At 36.6% G+C, this 19,383-nt stretch overlaps 1 protein-coding gene across 2 annotated transcripts; it reads right to left on the bottom strand.

Moving 5' to 3' along the window:
- Positions 1–5,614: 5,614 nt before the first annotated feature.
- On the bottom strand, positions 5,615–18,283 carry LOC106058371 (uncharacterized). Of its 2 annotated transcripts, none has more exons than XM_013215793.2 (4): positions 18,177–18,283; positions 12,131–12,313; positions 8,080–8,165; positions 5,615–6,874 (listed from the first exon to the last, which is right to left on the bottom strand). In XM_013215793.2, the coding sequence occupies exons 2-4, from the start codon at positions 12,168–12,170 to the stop codon at positions 6,404–6,406; spliced, it is 597 nt and encodes a 198-aa protein (XP_013071247.2). In that variant the 5' UTR covers positions 12,171–12,313; positions 18,177–18,283; the 3' UTR covers positions 5,615–6,403. The 2 variants fall into 2 exon arrangements, with proteins under 2 accessions (XP_013071247.2, XP_013071246.2); XM_013215792.2 differs by having other exon boundaries at positions 5,811–6,874; positions 8,080–8,168.
- Between the last annotated feature and the right edge of the window lie 1,100 nt (positions 18,284–19,383).

Genomic DNA, 19,383 nt, shown 5'->3' with positions numbered 1-19,383 from the left:
GTAGTTGTCGCAGGTATTTTCCAGCAAATCATGTCGCTGAATGTGGCAGAAATTATCAAACACCTGAAAGGCAGCAGGATGTACTCTAAATACGATAAATATGTTTGTTTCAGAAAGATTGATCCAGTTTTTGAAATTTTCAAAATGATCTTTATTTTTATTGGTACATGGGGACAGCTCGTTTTTTCCTCCACCTTTATGATAATTACTGTAAACCGGTTATTGGTAGTGTATTTGCCTTTTAAAGCCAGATTCATCGTTAGCAAAAAGTTACTGTACTGCAGTAGCATATTAATCTATGTTTCATGGTTACCTTGGGCTGTGTACAAAATATTTTGTTTTTACATTTTTGACACTGTCTATGTTAACATTAAGTTTGAATACGAACATTCAGATCATAGGTACCGCTACTTGTCTGTTTGTTTTGACAAATTAACTGAAGAAGCCATTGTGACTATGGCGCTGAGTAAATGCGTTCCGCTGTCGACTGTCTTAATTGGCAGCCTTGCAATTGCCGTTAAAATAAAGTTCATTTTGGCCAAAAGAAAAGATTTAACGTCGAGAAACCCAAAGTTGGTCTGGTCCAATCAGACGACAAAGACTTTGCTGACGACATGCTCTGTGTTCAGTTTAACAGAAGTTTTACTGTACATTTTTTCGTATATTGTGTCTAGAGGGATCAAAGACACATCTGTTTGGCTAAGTATTCATTTCCAGCTGATCTATTTCGCCTACCTCGTCACCACAAGTAGCACTTTCTTTATATTTATCTTCACAAACAAGAAATTGTTACAACATTTTATCGATATAACAAAATTATTTCGTTTCAAATAAAATATAACGAACTTGCAGATTCTATCACTTCCTTACTAAATTATTTTCCCATTGTTTTGAAAAACAATTCTATTAAGTTATTATACATAAAAAAAATGTATTATTATTTTTCAATGTAAAAGATAGTAATTTGAATTTTCGAAATGTTCATCTTTATTTTGTCACTATTAGATTCACAAAAGATTTAATCATGAACATTTAGAGCAGAATAACATCAGATAAGAAACCATTTTGAAACTCACTTCGATGTCTGTCTGACTATCCCCACAATCTTTTTTACACGTTTTTGCACAATTATTCATTTTCGATGACAACTCGTGAATCAATGAAACAATTAGTTATTTAATCTATGATAAATAATTAATTTTGTTTTATATGGTGAATGGGGAGCTGAACCATGCAGCATTTAGATATATGGCAGTTATTGTGTGGCTAATATAAGCTTTTTATTTATAAAAAAAACATTTGTTTTATATTGTGTTAAATTTGTTTCTTAATTACACTTCTTGACAAACAATTCTGTTTCTCTCTCTCTCTTTCTCTCTAGCTCTCTCCTTGTGTCTTTATCTCTCTCTTTTTCTATGCCCATTTAAAACAATAAAAAAAAACTTCTTGACAAACACTTATGTTTCTATTTTTACTGTTTCTTTATCTGTTTCTCTGTCTCTATCTCTCTCTCTCTCTCTCTTTTTTTTAAGCACCTTTAAAATTTAATAAAAAAAAAAACAAACTTTGTCGCTGTATCTGTCTCTACTTCTCTGTCTGTCATTTATAAGTCTGTGTCTCTTTTGAATTTAATCTTGTTGTTCTCTTTAAGGACTCTCTCTACCTCTATATCTGCTTCTGTCTGATGCCCCTCTTTTTATGTCTCATTTTATCTCTCTCTCTCTCTTTCTCCCTGTCTTTCTCTCCTTTTCTCTCTTTTTCTCTCTTTATCTCTCTCTTTCTCCCTGTCTTTCTCTTCTTTTCTCTCTCTTTTTCTCTCCTTATCTCTCTCTTTCTCTCTATCTCTCTTTCTTTTTCACCCTCTCTTTCTCTTTATCTCGCTTTCTCTCCTTTTTTCTCTCTTTCTCTCTATTTTTTCTATCTCCATCACTCTCTTTCTCTCTTCCGTCTTTCTCTCTCTTCCCCTCTTCTTTTTTTTTCTCTCTTTTCTCTCTCTCTCTCTTGCCCTCTCTCTCTCTTTCTGTGAGTCTCTCCCACTTCCGTACATTATAAAAACTAAAACTAAAACTAAATCATATTGTTAATTTTTTCCACACCTGATAAAATCAGCTTTTGTAACGTCATGCCCGGTCACGTGATTGACATTATTACAAAATGAAATGATTTCTTATTTAAACGTGTGGCATTAAAAACAAAAAAAAGATATATTTTGTTGTTTGTTTGTTTTTTAAATATAGAGTAGGTTTTTTTTCCTTCTATATTAGACTTTTTGAATTTCCTTTTTTAATGTTTGATTATGTTAATAGCCTTGGCCGGATTTAAGTATGTGAAGGCCCCGTGACAGGATTTTTGTCGAAGCCCCAACAATTTTTTTGAAAGCTTTAATAAAGTTCCACTTTTGAAGGAAAATAATTTTATCTATAAGCATACTATATTTTAAAGGAGGAACATAGAGTTCTTTGAAATTTAATCTCACTTTCCTTTTAAAAAATAACTAATATGCCTATTTTAGTTTTTCAAATAGTGTATATTTTTTTTTGAGTTTTTGGCTGGTTAGGCCTTTACTGTCGTAAATCATTATCTATTTACTAATTCCAAGCAAGCTACAAAAGTATTCTTCTTTATCACAACACTTTGGCCAGATTTAAAATGCGAAATAAAATGTTAGAAAAAAAATCTAAAAGACACGTCGAAATTCGTTTATATATTTTTTATCTTTATGTGCAGGCTGTAGCCTTCCCTTAAATCCGGCTCTGTGTATTAGAAAATAAGGTGACTCTGATTTACATTTCTCCAGATTTGATCAATTCTAGCGTTCTGGCTCTAATACTGTTGAGGTAGTATATTTCATTTAAGAATAAAAACATATCCATTTTTAGACAATAAAAAATTCAAATTATAATTTATTTTATTTTTTAGTGATAATTACATATTATTATCTATTTTATCTTTAGAAATTCACGTAATGACTGAAATGGTTTGGAATCTCAAAAAAAAAAAAAAAAAGGCTGAATAATTATCACGCTTCTTAATGTCCAAATCACCATGTCGCTTTAATTGGATCGTTAAGGAGTTATGAATTAGTCGTTAGCGTGATAATGTCAGCAAACTTTGCTCTTTAATGATTTGTCTTAATGTGCTATATGACATCCTGGACACGATTTTTTAAAAACTTCTCTTCATATTTATATATCTTTATAAACCAGTGGTCTTCATCCTTTTTCGGCCTACCTACCGCCACCTTTTCGTATTTTTTTCTTTAAGAAAAATGCCAGCGCCCGCCTGTATGAAAAACACTAATAAAGAAGCGTGAGAAGGTAAATTTGGATAAAATGTCATTTATTTATTCATTTTTATGCTGTCAATAACAGATCGTTAATTTTATAGCTAGTTTTTATTAAATCAAATTATAGACATTTACGCGCGCAAGAACTAAATACAATAGATACCTTCCAATTACAGCAAAAAGAATTTAAGTATAGACAAGGTGACAGAGACAGTTTGTGTGGAGACACAAACTCAAAAATCGGCCTCCGAAGTGGTCCACCCAAGCAGGTGGAAAGGCAGGTTTCAATATTTTCAGAAAGAATATCAGAATGAAATTCTATCAAACAGAAATTACAGAGAAGTATGGAGAAAGAAGGTTGGCGGATCTTGTGTTGTGCCCCAGCGTTCCACAGAACAAAGGATAAGTGAAAGTGAATGTGAGGTTAGATGTGAACGTGGCCTAACTAATGTCAAATAATGAGTATATAATTGCTCTAAATGTTTTGTAAAGGGACAATCTCTTATTCCTCAAGAAAAAAACACATTTCCTTAAAAAATGCTTTAGTTCAGTGTTTTATCGTCATTGGGCAACGCTGCAGTTCACGCGATAATATGAAAAACTGCTTATTAATTGTTGTTTTAAAGTATGTCCAACGTATTTGCATACTAAATAGATTTTTTTCTATTAAAAAAAAAGTAAACATATTTTTTGTGTAAATGTAGCAATTAGTATAACAGAACTTATTTAAATTAGCAAAATAAATGTAGAAAAATTATTTTTTTGTCAAAAAATCTAAAACCGTTAGCATAAATGTGTTTAAAATATGGTGCATAGCCACCTCCCTTACTAAGGAGCCTCCCCTGTTTGTTACTATTAATAGTGAATAGTTGTAAAAGTGGTGTATTTAATGAAAAAACTACTTGCATAAGTGATTTAAAAAATTAGATTTTTATGTTTCAGAAAAGAAAAAATTAGCCGTTGCACCAGAACTTTGAATGGTCTAAAATATTATGAAGTTTGATTTTCACTATCTTTTCTAGTTAAAGAAATCTAAACGGAAAAGACGGACAGACGGACAGACATTCCACACAAAACATATAATAGCACCATTTCCCCTTTCGTAGGCCGCTAAATAAGGAAATTTCCGAACTCAATTTCTAACTTTGTTTCTGTTCTCAAATTAGAAGCAAGCTGACTTAATTATTAGTATTATTAATATTTTGAAGAATTTTTTAAAAGTTTTATTTCAGTGCACCTCGAGTTTCTTCTCTTATCTCTACGTCCCACTTTTAACCCAGCTTTTCATACCGCCCCTTTGGCTTCCAGCGCCCCCCCCCTCCCCAATTTTACGAAACCGCTCCCGTTGAAGACCACTGTTATAAACATATTTTTTATTAGTAAACAAAAATGGAATATTAGTTTCACTATATGTAATCAATCTTATGTCTAGAATCTGGTCTATTGTAACCAGCTTTATTTATTTGTATATTAATTAATGTATTTATTTGTTGTGTTTTGATGGGTATTAAAGGTTTTGAAATTATTAAAAAATTATAAGTCCATGTAGCCTATGTGTTGTTATTGTATTGGTCACATTAAATTAAATTTAATTACAATACCTCTATTCAAGTCGCGCTCTCGGATTGGGCAATGGGCATGATGCAATGTGGCAAGTGATGTGAGAGCTCAACGTAGATGCGAACATTATTTTCATTAAAGCCCAATATTAATGGAATACGGCAAGGAGGCATTCTCTCTTCAGCTCTTTTTAACATATTCCTACAGCATTTTAAGTTGGAAACTCGAAATGGATTTACTCCAAGCCTGACCCTAAATCGGTGGCCTATTTCCAATCTCAGTTTGCAGATGACAATAGACCTTATTGGAGAAAATGCAGACCAAGTACAAGATCTTAATTCAAAACTGGATGCTGCAGCTAAAGCTGTTGTTGGCATGGGAATTAGTGCTGATTGCTAATGCTTAGTGCTAGCAAAATACTACTTTGTGATGGATACGTTTGTATGGTGAGAGTGATACGAAGTTGACGATTGGTTGGTGGCTATGCAGTGTGAATGATACACGATAAGCGGCACTGTCTTAAGCTGTCTTGGGTATACCAGACTTATAGACTTAGACTTAGGTCATTCCGCGCAATTCGGCGCACTGGGCGGCAAGTTGTCTCCATAAAGATCTGTCACTGGCAATGTCTGAAGCCTCCTTCCACCTGGTGTCCACTGTTCTGAGGTCCTTCATGAAAGTGTGGCTCCAAGTAATACGAGGGCGTCTCTGTTTGCGTTTTCCTCGTGTTGGCCTCCATGTCATCGCAACTCTTGGTATATGTAGCTCATTTTGTCGTAGAACATGTCCCGCAAACCTCATGCGACGCTCTGTCACAGCCTCACTAAGTGTTCGACTCACAGTTTGGCATAGGATTTCCTTGTTTGAGGAGGTTAGGAGTAGGAAGTAGATTATCTTCAACTCTGAAGGAACATCCGAAACAAGTACAAGAAACAAAACCAACCCCCCCTCCCCCTGTACAAACGCCATTTAAGGGACTGATGATGATGTAAAGAAAAAAAAATATTTAAAAAGAAAAAAAATACTTTTAAAAAAGCGCACTGAAATCAAACTTGTGGGCCTTCTCAGACATCTCAAGCCAACACGGAAACCACTCTGCTAGTGAAGAGTTTATGAGCATGGAAGATAATATAGTTATCTATTGTTTCTATAGCCTCATCATAGTTCATAATTGTGTTTACTAACACTCAAACGACGACATATAAATAGGACAAATTCAGCTTATACCACCACTTCAGTCAAGTTCAATTTCTTTCCTTGCTTTAAATACCCAACAAAACAATTAATTGCCTATAGTTAATTAACTAACTGTTTTGTTTTTTTTTGTTTTTATTGATTCTTGTGTTGTCAGGAAAAAAAAGGAATAATTGTGCAAAATTTCATCTTGATTCGAGATTGTATGTGGGAGAAATAACGTGGTGTACAAACCAGACAGACAGGGTGAGTTGATATAATATTTGTAAAAAGTAATCAATGTTGTTCAAAGTTTTAAATTACAAATAGTGTATTGTCTTATTTACATATTTAGATACAATATTATATACATGACATTTTGTGTTATAAAGACGGTAAACTTAAAGTGGACTTTTTTCTCGCCTTATCGGCAGACTGTTGTACAGGCTGGTCTGCACGAGTTAGCCTGTCCAGTCTAGTACTAACTTTCATCAGTTTCTCACTCAGATGGTCAGAAGTCTGTGAGAGCTGGTCATGCAGGGTTAAAACCAATTTTTCATGCTTGTCCATAAAATCGAACAAAGACTTGTTCAACGCCGCGTCCAACTCTTTGCGAATCTCTACTAGGTGTCCATTCAGTTGATCGGTTATTTTTCGTAGCTGATCTTGTACGCCCTGCGCGATTGTGTCTTGCCGCTCCGTGTAAAGGGTCAGCGTTTCCCGGAGGAGGATGTTGTCTCTTCTCAGTGCCTTCATTTCTGCAAGGATGGAACTCTGGGAATGAAGTAGGTCTGCAAGGAGTTGGTCCTTGTTATCTTCAGAGAGATCTTTACCTACAGGCGTAGGGTAGGGTTCCTGAAATTCAAACACACACAAATGTTAAAAAGATTTTTTTTTAATTAAAAATAACGTTACAAAGAAAGTTTGTGTGGAAACACAAACTCAAAATTGGCCACAGAAGTGGTCCTCTCAGGCAGGTAAAATGTCAGGTTTCAATATTTTCAGAAAGAATTTTAGAAACTATGGAGTGCAAACTATCAACAGCTTTAACTCTATCTCACTATGAAATGCAAACTATCAACAGCTTTAACTCTATCTCACTATGGAGTGCAAACTATCAACAGCTTTAACTCTATCTCATTAGCTACAAAAAGAAGAGACGTGCTCGTGTCCTAAGTACTGCTGATTCGACTAACGACTTGATACCACAGGATACGGAGATTTATTCATGTTATTATTATTACATTGCTAATATGTATTCAATGAACTGTTAGTTTCAAACAGAAGACTGGAGATTGGACTTAATTTGAAATTACTTTTTTCTGTTATCTCCTATTCGATGGGTGTCTATTTAAAAACTTAAAAATAGGGGAGACAATCTTATATCGGGCTCCATCATTCAATAAGTTTCACGTGCGAATCTATTATTGAAAGGACAATTATTAAAATATTTGTGGTTTAATAGCGCATGTTTTATCTTGTTGTTATTGTTCTGTTGTCACAGATTAATAATAAATTACTGTAGACGTTACTAATTAATAATGATAATAACGAGAGACTGTCAGAGTCTACAGTGATATATGCCAGGTCCGGTCATAGGCATAGGCAAACTAGGCAGCGACCTCGGGCCTTCGATTGGTGGAGGCCTCGCAAAGAACTAAAACAATTTTTTTAGAGAAGAAATAGCGAAACTTGTGCCCAATGTTATTGTAGAGTAGTATTTTTTTCGCAGTTATTATTTTTCTATTTCATTTGGGACCACCAAATTCACTTCACCCAAGGACTCCAATTATCTAAGGCCGGCTCTGTACATACGGATTGATTTTCTGGATCGATTTCAACACAAAAGTTTTCAGAGAGAGAGAGAGAGAGAGAGAGAGAGAGAGAGAGAGAGAGAGAAAGAGAAAGAAAGTAAAAGAGAATATATACTTCTATCACTTTAAAAATTAAATATAAATGTTTTAACTACTGAATAAACCCTGTGTTCGTTTGTTCTTGTTTCTATTGTAACTCAGTATACAAGAAACTACAATGCACCGCCACTGACACAGCCTACTTACATCATTAATATAAACTGATTCATATCTTGATCTTTCACTGCCTACGTCCAGTAACACGTCGTAATCGTTCTTCTCGTCTTTCAGATCTGCTGTAAAAGATATTTAAAAACAATAATTGTTTTTTCCAACGAAATAATTAAAGATTTAATGTAACTTGATAATCGTGAAAGAAAAGGCTATATATAGGCTAGACCTAAATGTTGAAGGTACTCGTTAGGATTTTTTTTTTTTTGCGAGATGGCTGCATGGTCTTGTGCAGGGGTTCTCAACCTGTGGAACGCGACCCCTTTGGAGGTCGATTGACGATTTGCTAGGGGTCGCCAAAGACCATCGAAAATATGGATTGTTATTGTCTACTCTTCTATTGCTGTGTGTGTGTAAAAGGGGGGGGGGTCGCGGCAAAGTGAGGAATTGTAAAAAGGGGTCGCCGAGCTTAAAAGGTTGAGAACCGCTGGGCTTGTGGAATGCGTTCTGGGATGTCGTCTTCATGGTCCCGGAATAGAACGAGTCCAATCGCCATAGAAGGCCTGAACACTGACCAGCAACGTCGCAGTCAATGGGCAGTTTAGACGAATACCTCGTTGCCACGTTACGGGTCTGTACGACATAGAAACGAGCAATTGGTCTACACTGCCCACAGGTTGTGACTTTGCAGGCCTGCTATTACGAATGGTCTCGGTTAGCACCTTTTCCTCCAAGATACCTAGCCATCTGGATACACAGTAGAACAAGCAAAAATAAAAAAATTTCCTAAGGGGAAAAATCTCAGCCCTTATAAATATATCTCTCAATAATGTTGAAGCCATTTCCCTTATTCGATATCAAGCATATTTTCTTAGGTACAGTAAACAGTTGTTCGAAGTTTCAGCTTGACATGAGAACGGGTATGGGAGAAATAAAATGTACAATTATTGAAAGGAACCAAGCCCTACATATTTAGCCATATCTGTGAATACTGAAAGATTTATTTCCCTTGTTGGTATCAAACAAAATAATTAATTACCTATAATTAATTTACTATTTTTTAGCGGTCCCCAAAAGAGGAAAAGACGCTATTAGTTTAGTGTGGAATTTCTGACCGTCCGTCTGTCCGTCCGTCCCGTTTAGATCTCGTAAACTAGAAAAGATAGTGAAAATGCCACATCAAAATATTTTAGACAATTCAAAATTCTGATGCAACGGCTATGTTTTTTTTTCATTTCTGAAAGCGAAAAAATCTAAATTTTTAAGTCACTTATGCAAGTAGTTTTTTCATAAAAATACACCACTTTTAAAACTATTCAATATTAATAGTAACAAACACTGTGAGACTCTTTAGTATGGGAGATAGCTATTTACCATATTTTTAACACATTTATGCAAATGGTTATATATTTTTGTCAATTGTATTGCTAAGTTAAGTAAGTTCTGTTATATTAACTACAACATCTACACACAAAAAAAAGTGTTTACTTTTTTTTAAGAGAAAATATACATTTAGTATGCACATAAGTTGGGCTTAATTTAAAACAACAATGAATAAGTAGTTTTTCATATTATCGCGTAAAATGTAACGTCATGCAACTATAATAGAACACTGAACTAAAGAAATTTTTTTTTTTTTTTTTCAAGGAAATGTTTTTTTCTTGAGGATTAAGAGATTGTCCCTTAACAAAACAATTAGAGCAATTATATATTCATTATAGGACATTAGTTAGGCCAGGTTTACATCTAACTTCACATTCACTTTCCACTACCCTTTGGTCTGTGGACCGCTGGGGCACCACAAGGGATTCGTCAACCTTTATTTTCCATTCTTCTCTGTCATTTGCTTTTGATAGAATTTCATTCTGATGTTCTTTCTGAAAATATTGAAACCTGCCTTTTTACCTGCCTGGGTTGACCACTTCGGGGGCCGATTTTGAGTTTGTGTCTCCACACAAACTGTCTTTGTATCCTTGTTATTTATTCATATATTGTCTACGCCAATGAATAATTATGCAAAGTTTCAACTTGATCCAAGAATGGATGTGGGAGAAATAACGTGTACAAACTTTTTACCAGACAGAGACTGAGTTGATAGAAGCTTTGTAAAATATTAGTTCCAATGTATCTCGTTACATCATTCACACAATATCAATCTAAAGCGAAACTTGTAAAAATACACATCCATGTACACAAAACAAAAACGATTTAAAAAAAAAAGAAAAATGATGATCTTCGAAAACACAGAATCGAAGGAAGCCCAGATCAGTGCGTTAATTTTTATTTTTTATTTTTTTTTACAAGACGTCTGTTTCTTCCGAGCCGACTTGTATCATTTTAAGATTCTATAGTAGATTGTAATAGTCTTGTCTTGTATTGATGTTACTTATAAATAAAAGAGCTATTCATCTTTTATATAGTTTCTACAGGTACATATTCGTGTACCTATATGTGTAAATATTTCAATTTGGTAAACTTCCTTGTTGCCGATGATTTATTATCTACATATGTATGAACACACGCTGTTCAGCGACTAGATTATATAAAGTAAAGTATTTAAAAGCGTAAATACTAAATGTTTAATAGTGCAAAACAATTCTTGTTTTTTTTTTGTGGGTTTTTTTTTTTGCTGTTCTTGTTTTTTTTATATATAGAAAATACTGAATGGATGTCGTAGGAGTGAAAATTTTAAATTCTAGATTTCTTTTTCCCGTTCTCTCTCTGTCTCAGTCTCTCTCTGTCTCTCTATGTCTCTTTCTCTCTGTGTATGTGTGTGTGTGTCTACAAAATTTCGTTAGAGAGAAACAAAATTCATTGTTGTCCCTCAACAGTTTCCACTTACAACTTTTCTGGTGATGTGGCAGGCCTGTAGCAGCACTGACCTGTAATATGTAACGACAATCTTCTTAACATATTAAAGGCCTCGAATTTGATTGTTAATAACAATATACTTATTCCCTGGTAGATATACCAACAGGGGGATATTGTTGTTATTATTATTGTTATAATATAATAATAATATTATTATTATGTTAGAAACGAACGAGTATTCACCAGGGTCGAGTTTCGTTAAAGAGAAACAAAATTCATCGTGGTCCACTAAGGAATTTTCTGACGTTATTATTATTATTATTATAGAGTTCTGCAAAATATGAACCAATGGTCATTTTCTTGTTGTGCAAGGATCAAGATTAAGATTCTTAAAAAGATACAATATTAGTCTTCCCTTAACAGTGAGAGAGAGAGAGAAAGAGAGAGGGAGAGAGAAAGAGAGAGAGATACAGAGACAGAGAGAGAGAGACAGAGAGAGAGACAGAGAGAGGGACAGACAGAGACAGAGAGACTGAGAGAGAGACAGAGAGAGAGAGAGAGAGAGACAGATAGACAGACAGACAGAGACAGAGAGACAGAGAGAGACACAGAGAGACACAGAGAGACAGAGAGACAGAGACAGGGAGACAGACAGAGACAGAGAGAGAGACAGAGAGAGAGACAGAGAGACAAAGAGAGAGACAGAGAGAGACACAGAGAGAGAGAGAGACAGAGAGACAGAGAGAGAGTCAGAGAGAGAGAGACAGAGAGAGAGAGACAGAGAGAGACAGAGAGAGACAGATAGAGAGACAGAGAGAGACAGAGAGAGACAGAGAGACACAGAGAGACAGAGAGAGAGACCGAGAGACAGAGAGATAGACAGACAGAGAGACAGACAGAGAGACAGACAGAAAGTGAGAGAGAGAAATCAATAAGATAAAAAAAGATACTTGGAAAAGAGAGAATGTTGGAGAGAGGAGGCGCGGTGGCTGAGTGGTAAAGCGCTTGGCTTCTGAACCGTGTTCTCGGGTTCGAATTCTTGTGATAAGTGGAATTTTTTTTTCGGGATTTTTAGGAGTATGCCAAGCTCTAATGGGTACCAGACATTAGTTGGGGGTAAAGTAAAGGAGGTTGGTCGTTGTGCTGGCCACATGTCACCCTTGTTAACCATGGGCCAAAGAAACAGATGACCTTAACAACATCTGTCTTATAGATCGCAAAGTCTGAAAGGAGAACTTTATTACTTTTTTTTTTTTACATCATAAAAATACTTTACTTGTTTGCTGTTTGCTGTTTTGTATCTGTATGCGTTTCATTGTAAGCTGGTTATCTGTCTCATATGCTAGATCTACAATCTACCGTCTTTTCAACAATCGCTCCAGACTTGTCCAAACTTTTGATCGCATTTATCCGACATGCAACTGTTTGTCTGAGGATTACAACTTCCTAAATTCACAGCCTGGAAAAAAAAATGCAATAGTCAAACATTCGGTTGTATTCAATAGCGTAGCAATGTGCCCATGACTTATGTGCCTGGGTGAAGAAATATAGTTCCAACTCCCCCCCCCTTTTTGAGAACCTAGAATGACTGAATCGTAGAACGGCGAAAATATAAAGTATACATTATGTATCAGTTCAATAAAAAAATAATAATTTAAAAGCCCATTCCACTGTATTTAACAAGTAATAAATAAATAAAATAAATCAAGTATATTATTACGTATTTCTGAATCTTCTGGCTAAATGTACTAGTAGGCACACAAATAAAAACACTGTAAAGAACTTGACGACTGTGACAAGTCAAAAACTCGCTGTCAGAGTCACTCAAATTTATCACAGCATTAATTATTATTTTTCATTATTTATTTATTTTATTTTGATTATTTCACCATCCTACCCCTAAATTCTCCACCCGCCCCACCTTTTCCTCTATACCAGGCTAGACTTAGTCCACCACCTTGGAGAAAACTAGGCCAGTCCTTTCATTTATCTGCCCTTGATCGGGGAAAGATAATCACACTATCTCCTTTGTCTTATCCGCCGGATGTCTGACTGACGGTCGCGGTTGACACCACCTTGGTTTGAATGCAAGCTAATCATTCCCCCCCCCTTCTCTCACGTCTCTTTTTGATCTAAGAGATTACCCTGGTCAACACACCGCGTGATATTCCAAGGTGCGGCTCCCACCTCGAGTCAAGTCACCCACGTGTATGATAATTCTTAGCCTAGGACATTTTCTGTGCCCGCCCACATTTTCCAGGCATATATAAAGTAGATCCAAATCAAATCAGACCCTCTTATTTTTCATTGTCGTTGAGCTATTGAGTCTGGACTACTTCATACATTCTTTCTCCTAGAGGAATACCTGGTGGTAAGCCGAACTTAATCACAAGTTCCATCTTAATTACTCTGCGTATATTTCCATTGGATATTATCATGTGTAGTTTATTATTTCACTTATATTTAATTAGTGCATTGTGTATTTCTCACTGGCGTAAGTAGAGAACATAAACATGTCCTATGTATGTATTTATGAATTGCATTAATCTATTAATGCTACGTTGCTCAATTGACCGTTGATGCAACCATGTATATATTTGTACACCTTATTTTATTTCCTTTATCTCGGTTGATCGCCTTGATAATTCTACTATCGCACTAATACTGCGCTTAGAAAGGAGATATGAGTTATCTCCCCTGTATTGAATTATCTCCCCTTTACTCATTTTACTCTAATGAGAGTTGCGCCGCTTGAACGGACACACCATTCAAGCGCGCTCCATTGTTCTCGACCCACGGTCATATGTAAACAAACCATCTGGGTCGCTGACCACCGCCCATTCTCCCCCCCCCCTTTCTTTCTCTATCCACCTGTGTTGTTTATTTGAGATTATTATTTCCCCTTCTATGTACATTCTCATATTATTATTTCCCCTTTTATGTACATTTCTATATTGCTACTATCTGCCATCTATTCTCCAAATCCCATTTGTCATCATCTCCCCATTGTTCTCTAAAGCAATTTTACCAATCTGACGAATGCACCTCAGTCGAGGGCATCGATAAGATGCATGAGAGACATGTCCTAACTTGTCTTTATTTATCCGCAGCCTCCCTCAGGTGTCTGCCTATTTGCCTACTGGCCTATCTAGGTGCTTAGTGCTAATCAGCGCTGCACTTGCCTAGTTGCTACCAAGAATCACCTATTGCCTATTTAGCTGATATCAAGAATCACCTACTATCTTTGTGCTTAGTGCTCTTCAGCACTGCACTAGCTCACTGACCTGCCCCTTTTTATGCGCTTTGTGCTATTCAGCACTGCACTTGCCAACTGAGATCTACTCAACTCTACCACTTGGCGCTATCGGCATTGCCCGCCTATTCGACAGCCCACCTGTCAAGCTATTAGGTGCGACGTCCCTATGGATTCAGATCTGTGTGAGACGTCATAGCTACGCCAACCCTCTGCAACTCACTGGACATATCCTGTCAACTACGCTGCACACGGCAGATCAGCTCTGCCCGCAGTAACCTTGTGCCACGGTAGCCGGCCACCCGCCCTACTGTGCCCACTACAGATATTAGACTTTGGGGATTGAGACTCCACAAGAACTATATCACCGGCGTCCCTCTATCCGCTAGAGCGCCACCTCCAGCTGCAGAACCTCAAGCCAGGACACAGCCAGCTGCGACATCAACAGGAAAACCAGCTAAGTCGGAGGACAAAGTGACATACTCTCTTATTAGGTGCAAGAGTGATGATTAAACATAGAATATACTAGAGATAGATGCAAACCCTCCCCCTTTTTATCCTCATATGTATATGTATGTAAATAAATATTCTTTATTCTAACTTTTGTATCTATCTTTCATTGCTTTGTCTCGTTGCGTGTCTGCTCCCGATTCATATGCTGATAGGTTGGTGTGTGATGGCTTTAAAAATAATCATCCCCTAGACATTAAACGCGCCAAACACACATCACATTTCCCCACCTGTCACAACGACTCAACTTTCAGCTTCATATAACTTTATTGACTATTAAATCTAACAATTCGTCACTGTAGCATGTAGCGTAGAAGACTGTACAATATATGTCAGTTCACAGTTAGCTATACTTCGTTGCAATTCATCTCTTCACTTCGTTGCAATTCATCTCTTCTCAACTTGCATCGAGCCGTATTCCACAGAACAGACCAACGACACACTTCCCAGTGTCGCTCCAGGTCTCCCTAAGCTGAACCAAGTCGTACTCAAGTTTACCGAATCAGAGCCGCACATGTCTTACATCGACTGTATCGACTGTAACGGCTCAAGTCCACTGTAGTTCGCTGTATAGACTTTAACGACAGCAGTCCACTCCAGTTAACTCTACCCTAGTTAACTTGCATCGAGTCGTACACATTTCTCTTCCACAGAGCCGCACACGTCTTACATCGTCTGTATCGACTGTAACATCTCACTCACGACTGACTTTCACATTGACTCTCTGGCTTATATAGAGTCCCTAATCGCTTCTCCAAAGTTGCACAAACACGGCTAGTATCCTCTGGAATAACACGTGAGGAAACGTCACATCCTGTCTTTGTTTATTCATGTAGATTCCAGAAAACATCGGCTGCAGTGTCATCTTGCCGGGTCACAAGTTGTGACCTCTATTTGTCACTGGACATTGCTAGTACCTTCTGGAATAACACGTAAGGACACGTCACATCCTGTCTTTGTTGATACATGTACATTCCAGAGAACACCCGCTGCTGTGTTATCTCGCCGGGGTCATACGTTGACATCTACCTATCACTGTCATTTGTAACAATAGCTTTTATATAGCGCTACTTTCAATAGTGTCATTGCATTCCTTCCAGTGATATTTTACTGTGTGATAATGTTTTACACCCATTTCTGTGACATCTTGCAGTGTATGCCTGTTAGGACATAATGCCTAATACTGCCTTGTACATCTTATTAAAAGTCATAAGTGACAACCTTTCGATGCCCACCCTATCCGTGGGTTCCACATAGTCGTGGGCTTGGGCGCAATGATCCCCTTAGTTCCATGGTTGTTACGCCACTGGCGGGGGGCATATATTCAACAATCCTCCGAGTAGTGGGTACGTGCAGAAAGAAGCTAAATAATCGGAAATTTGAAAATAAATAGTGCAAAATAGCGCTATATAGGGTTACCACATAGACATAAATAGATATAGACTGGAAAAAAGGAAATGTAGCTTGAAAACATGTATATCTATTGTTGTCGGATTTCCGAATTCTGAAAAGTTGCATGATCTTCAGTCTTAGAGATTAAACAAAACTATACTGCTCATAAATGCTGTATAATAAAGTACACAAAATTGCAGGTCACAAATGTTCGTTTCATAAAACTCTTTTATCGGCCAGTCTATATTTATTTATGTCTATGGGTTAACATGTGATTTGAATTGTTCCTGGCTTCATAGACAATCCTATACAGCTAATGCTAATAAAGACGTGGTGTTGTTACCGGTCATTGGCAGGTGGTATGCTACTGCTGGTAGACAACAAAACCGTGATAGGCGTAAGATATCTTAACTAATAAAACTTTAAATAATTTGCATAACTTCCTTGTAAACAATGCTAAATAGAACTTTATTTATAATATGGAGAAAATCAACTTTAGTAATAATATTTTTAACTAAATGTAACTCAGTACAATAACACAACCTTTCAGTCTAGCGTTCTGGAGTCTTCTGTCCTAAGACCGAATGATGACATTGCCAACTATGTTGCATCATTCACAACCAATCCCTATTATAACCTCTTCCTACAGTTACTATAGAAACACACACACACACACTATATAACACGCAGAAAACTTTAAATTCTAATATGCTGAACGTATAGTGTTTTTTCCCCTATCACGTGACTCCTCTTTCGAAAATTAAGTTATTTCAAACATGAGTAAAGTTGTCGCCTTACTAAAGGGTCGTAAAATATGCATCGCTTCTTCCTGGGAGCCTCAACACAATACCAAGAATAAAACAAAAACTGGAGGTTGATAAGACGTGTTTCATCATAATCCCTTGCTTAACCAAACCTCTTCTTGGGCAATGCTTCTAAGCCTCAACTTGACGCTTTGGAGGAAAAATTAGTCAGAGAAGACGATTTGGCAAATTAGAAAGCAAAAAAAGAAAAAAAAAGAGAAATAATACCTCCGTTGGGTACCTATGCACCGAGAAAGTCCAACAAACATGTCACTATTCATAAACTTTCTTCAAGAGAACGTTTTTATGGTGGACACCTTACACGGCTGATGCGGGACAGAGAGGGAATATAGGGGAGTTTCCCCGGAGTGCTCCACCTTTGGCCTCTCTTCTAACCCAAGCGTCTTGGGACAATAGTCATCGGTAATAGTGATATAATATAAATATAAATAATGATATGAATATTTGCATCCGCTTTGATTTAGGTATAACGAGGCCCCGGGCAGGAGTTTTGTGGAGGACCCTACAATTTTTTAAAAGCTTTAATAAAGATCCATTTATGAATGAAAATACTTAAATCTAAAAGCATGCAACATTTTAGAAGAAAGAAATAAAGTTCTTGTAAATTTAATCACAATGTCCTTTTAAAGAAACATTTAATATGCATATTTTAGTTTTTAAAAAGTGCGTATCTTTGAGTTTGTGGGGGGCAAGGTCCTTGGTACACGCACTGTCTTAACTTATTGTCTGCTTAAGTTGGGACAAAATATAAAGATCAGGGCTAGGTCTGCGTATTCACGTATTTACGTGAAATATTGTTCACATCCCTCAATAATGAAATTCATAATTATCTAGTCGTACCAATCCGCACTCTTTACATTTATCTTCTTTATGATTAATTTGTGATTATCATAAATTTATAACATCAAACATTTAGACGTTTTAAGACAGCCATAAAGAACAATAATCTGAACCAGTGGAGTAGATAAGAATTTACCATCATTTGGAAGCCCTGGGGCTTGGTCTCTTTGGTGCCCCTGCATTTCGAGTAATATTTAATATTTAAGGTAAAAAACACTCATTTGGGGCCCCATCAAGTCGGGGCCCGGGGGGATTTCCCAATTCTTCCCCTCGCTCCCCCACCTTAACTACGCCTCTGCTGAACCACAGAAAAAAGTACTATACAGATCTACAATCGTTACTTCAGATAGTACAAGTAGCCTACTTTTTAAAAAAAGGTGTGGGGGGGGGGCACAAAAGATTTGTGCTTAGCTGTTAACAGTCTTTAAATGTAAATGTATAAACCATTAAGTTTTCTTAAGTCTAAATGGTGTGAAAAAAAAATCAAATTTGTATAATCTTACCTTAAATTTAAATAACATTAGTGTTACAACGAGATCTTTTACATGTTATCAACTCTATAGAATTCTAGATGTATACATTGTAGGCCTACTACAAATACCGAGATATCTTTGAACAATGTGAGTTAAAACAGGTTTTGAAAAGGCATTCAATACAGCCTATTTATAGCAAGACCAGGGGTTCTCAGCCTGTGGATCGCGACCCCCTTGGGGGTCGATTGACGATTTGCCAGGGGTCGCCAATGACCATCGAAAAAATGGATTGTTTTGTCTATTGCTCTATTGCTGTGTATGTGAGCAAGAGGTGGGGGGGTCGCGGCAGAGTGGGGGATTGTAAAAAGGGGTCGCCGCGCTTAAAAGGTTGAGAACCGCTGGCCTAGACAGTCAGCTGCTAGGGTTAGAAAGATCTAGATGTAGGCCTAATATTTATTAAAAGAGAAAGTGGAAGAGAGAGGGGGGGGGAGAAAAAGGAAGCCAGAAATTGACAGAGAGCCTAAGAGGAAGTAAGAGAAAACAGAGAAAGAGTCAGAAAGAGAAAGAGATAGAGAGACAGAGAGAGAGACAGAGAGAGTGAGAGAGAGACAGAGAGAGAGAGAGAGAGACAGAGAGAGAGAGAGAGAGAGAGAGAGAGAAATAAAGTTAGAAAAAAAAACAAAACATGAAAATACTTTTTAAAAAAAGAATCTCATATTAAGTATAATTGTACTAATTAGTTTGCATCAGCCATGCTATTATGTATAGAGTGGACCTAGACATTATAAATCTGTGAGATTAGAAATATTTTTACACTTTGTTTTTGTTAAGCTTTTAGCTTCCTCAATGCGTTATGATTCTATCACCTGTCTGGATCAGTTGTGAAAAGGGGGAGGGAAGAAGTAGGTATATTTGTGAATGTTTACATGATCGTTTTTTTAATGCATACAAAATTGTTCACTCAGGGCTCAAGGGGATTAATTCAACTTATATCACCACAACTGTCAAGTACGATTTCATTCCATTGTTCAAGATACCAAACAAAATAATTAATTACCTAATTGGTTAATTAACTATCTGGTTAATTAATGATTCTTCTCGGGTAAAAGAAATAATTGTGAAAAATTTCAGCTTGATCTGAGATTGGGTATGGGATAAATGACGTGTACAAACTTTGGACCAGACAGACAGACAGACAGTTTGATTTGATATAAGAATGTAAAGAGAGACGGGGAGA

This window comes from Biomphalaria glabrata, chromosome 9, assembly GCF_947242115.1.
Source record: "Biomphalaria glabrata chromosome 9, xgBioGlab47.1, whole genome shotgun sequence".
Lineage (NCBI taxonomy): Eukaryota > Metazoa > Mollusca > Gastropoda > Planorbidae > Biomphalaria > Biomphalaria glabrata.
Note: the sequence above shows the minus strand (reverse complement) of the source record. Positions and strands in the feature narration are given on the sequence as shown.

What these genes read in the sequence shown, in the direction of transcription:
- LOC106058371 (XM_013215792.2), bottom strand. Translation starts at nt 12,170, where the DNA reads ATGAAACGCATACAGATACAAAACAGCAAACAGCAAACAA. An exon ending in AAACAGCAAACAGCAAACAA is followed by an intron (nt 8,169 to 12,130) that starts GTAAAGTATTTT and finishes TATCTTTTACAG; the next exon opens with CAGATCTGAAAGACGAGAAG. An exon ending in AATCAGTTTATATTAATGAT is followed by an intron (nt 6,875 to 8,079) that starts GTAAGTAGGCTG and finishes TTTGAATTTCAG; the next exon opens with GAACCCTACCCTACGCCTGT.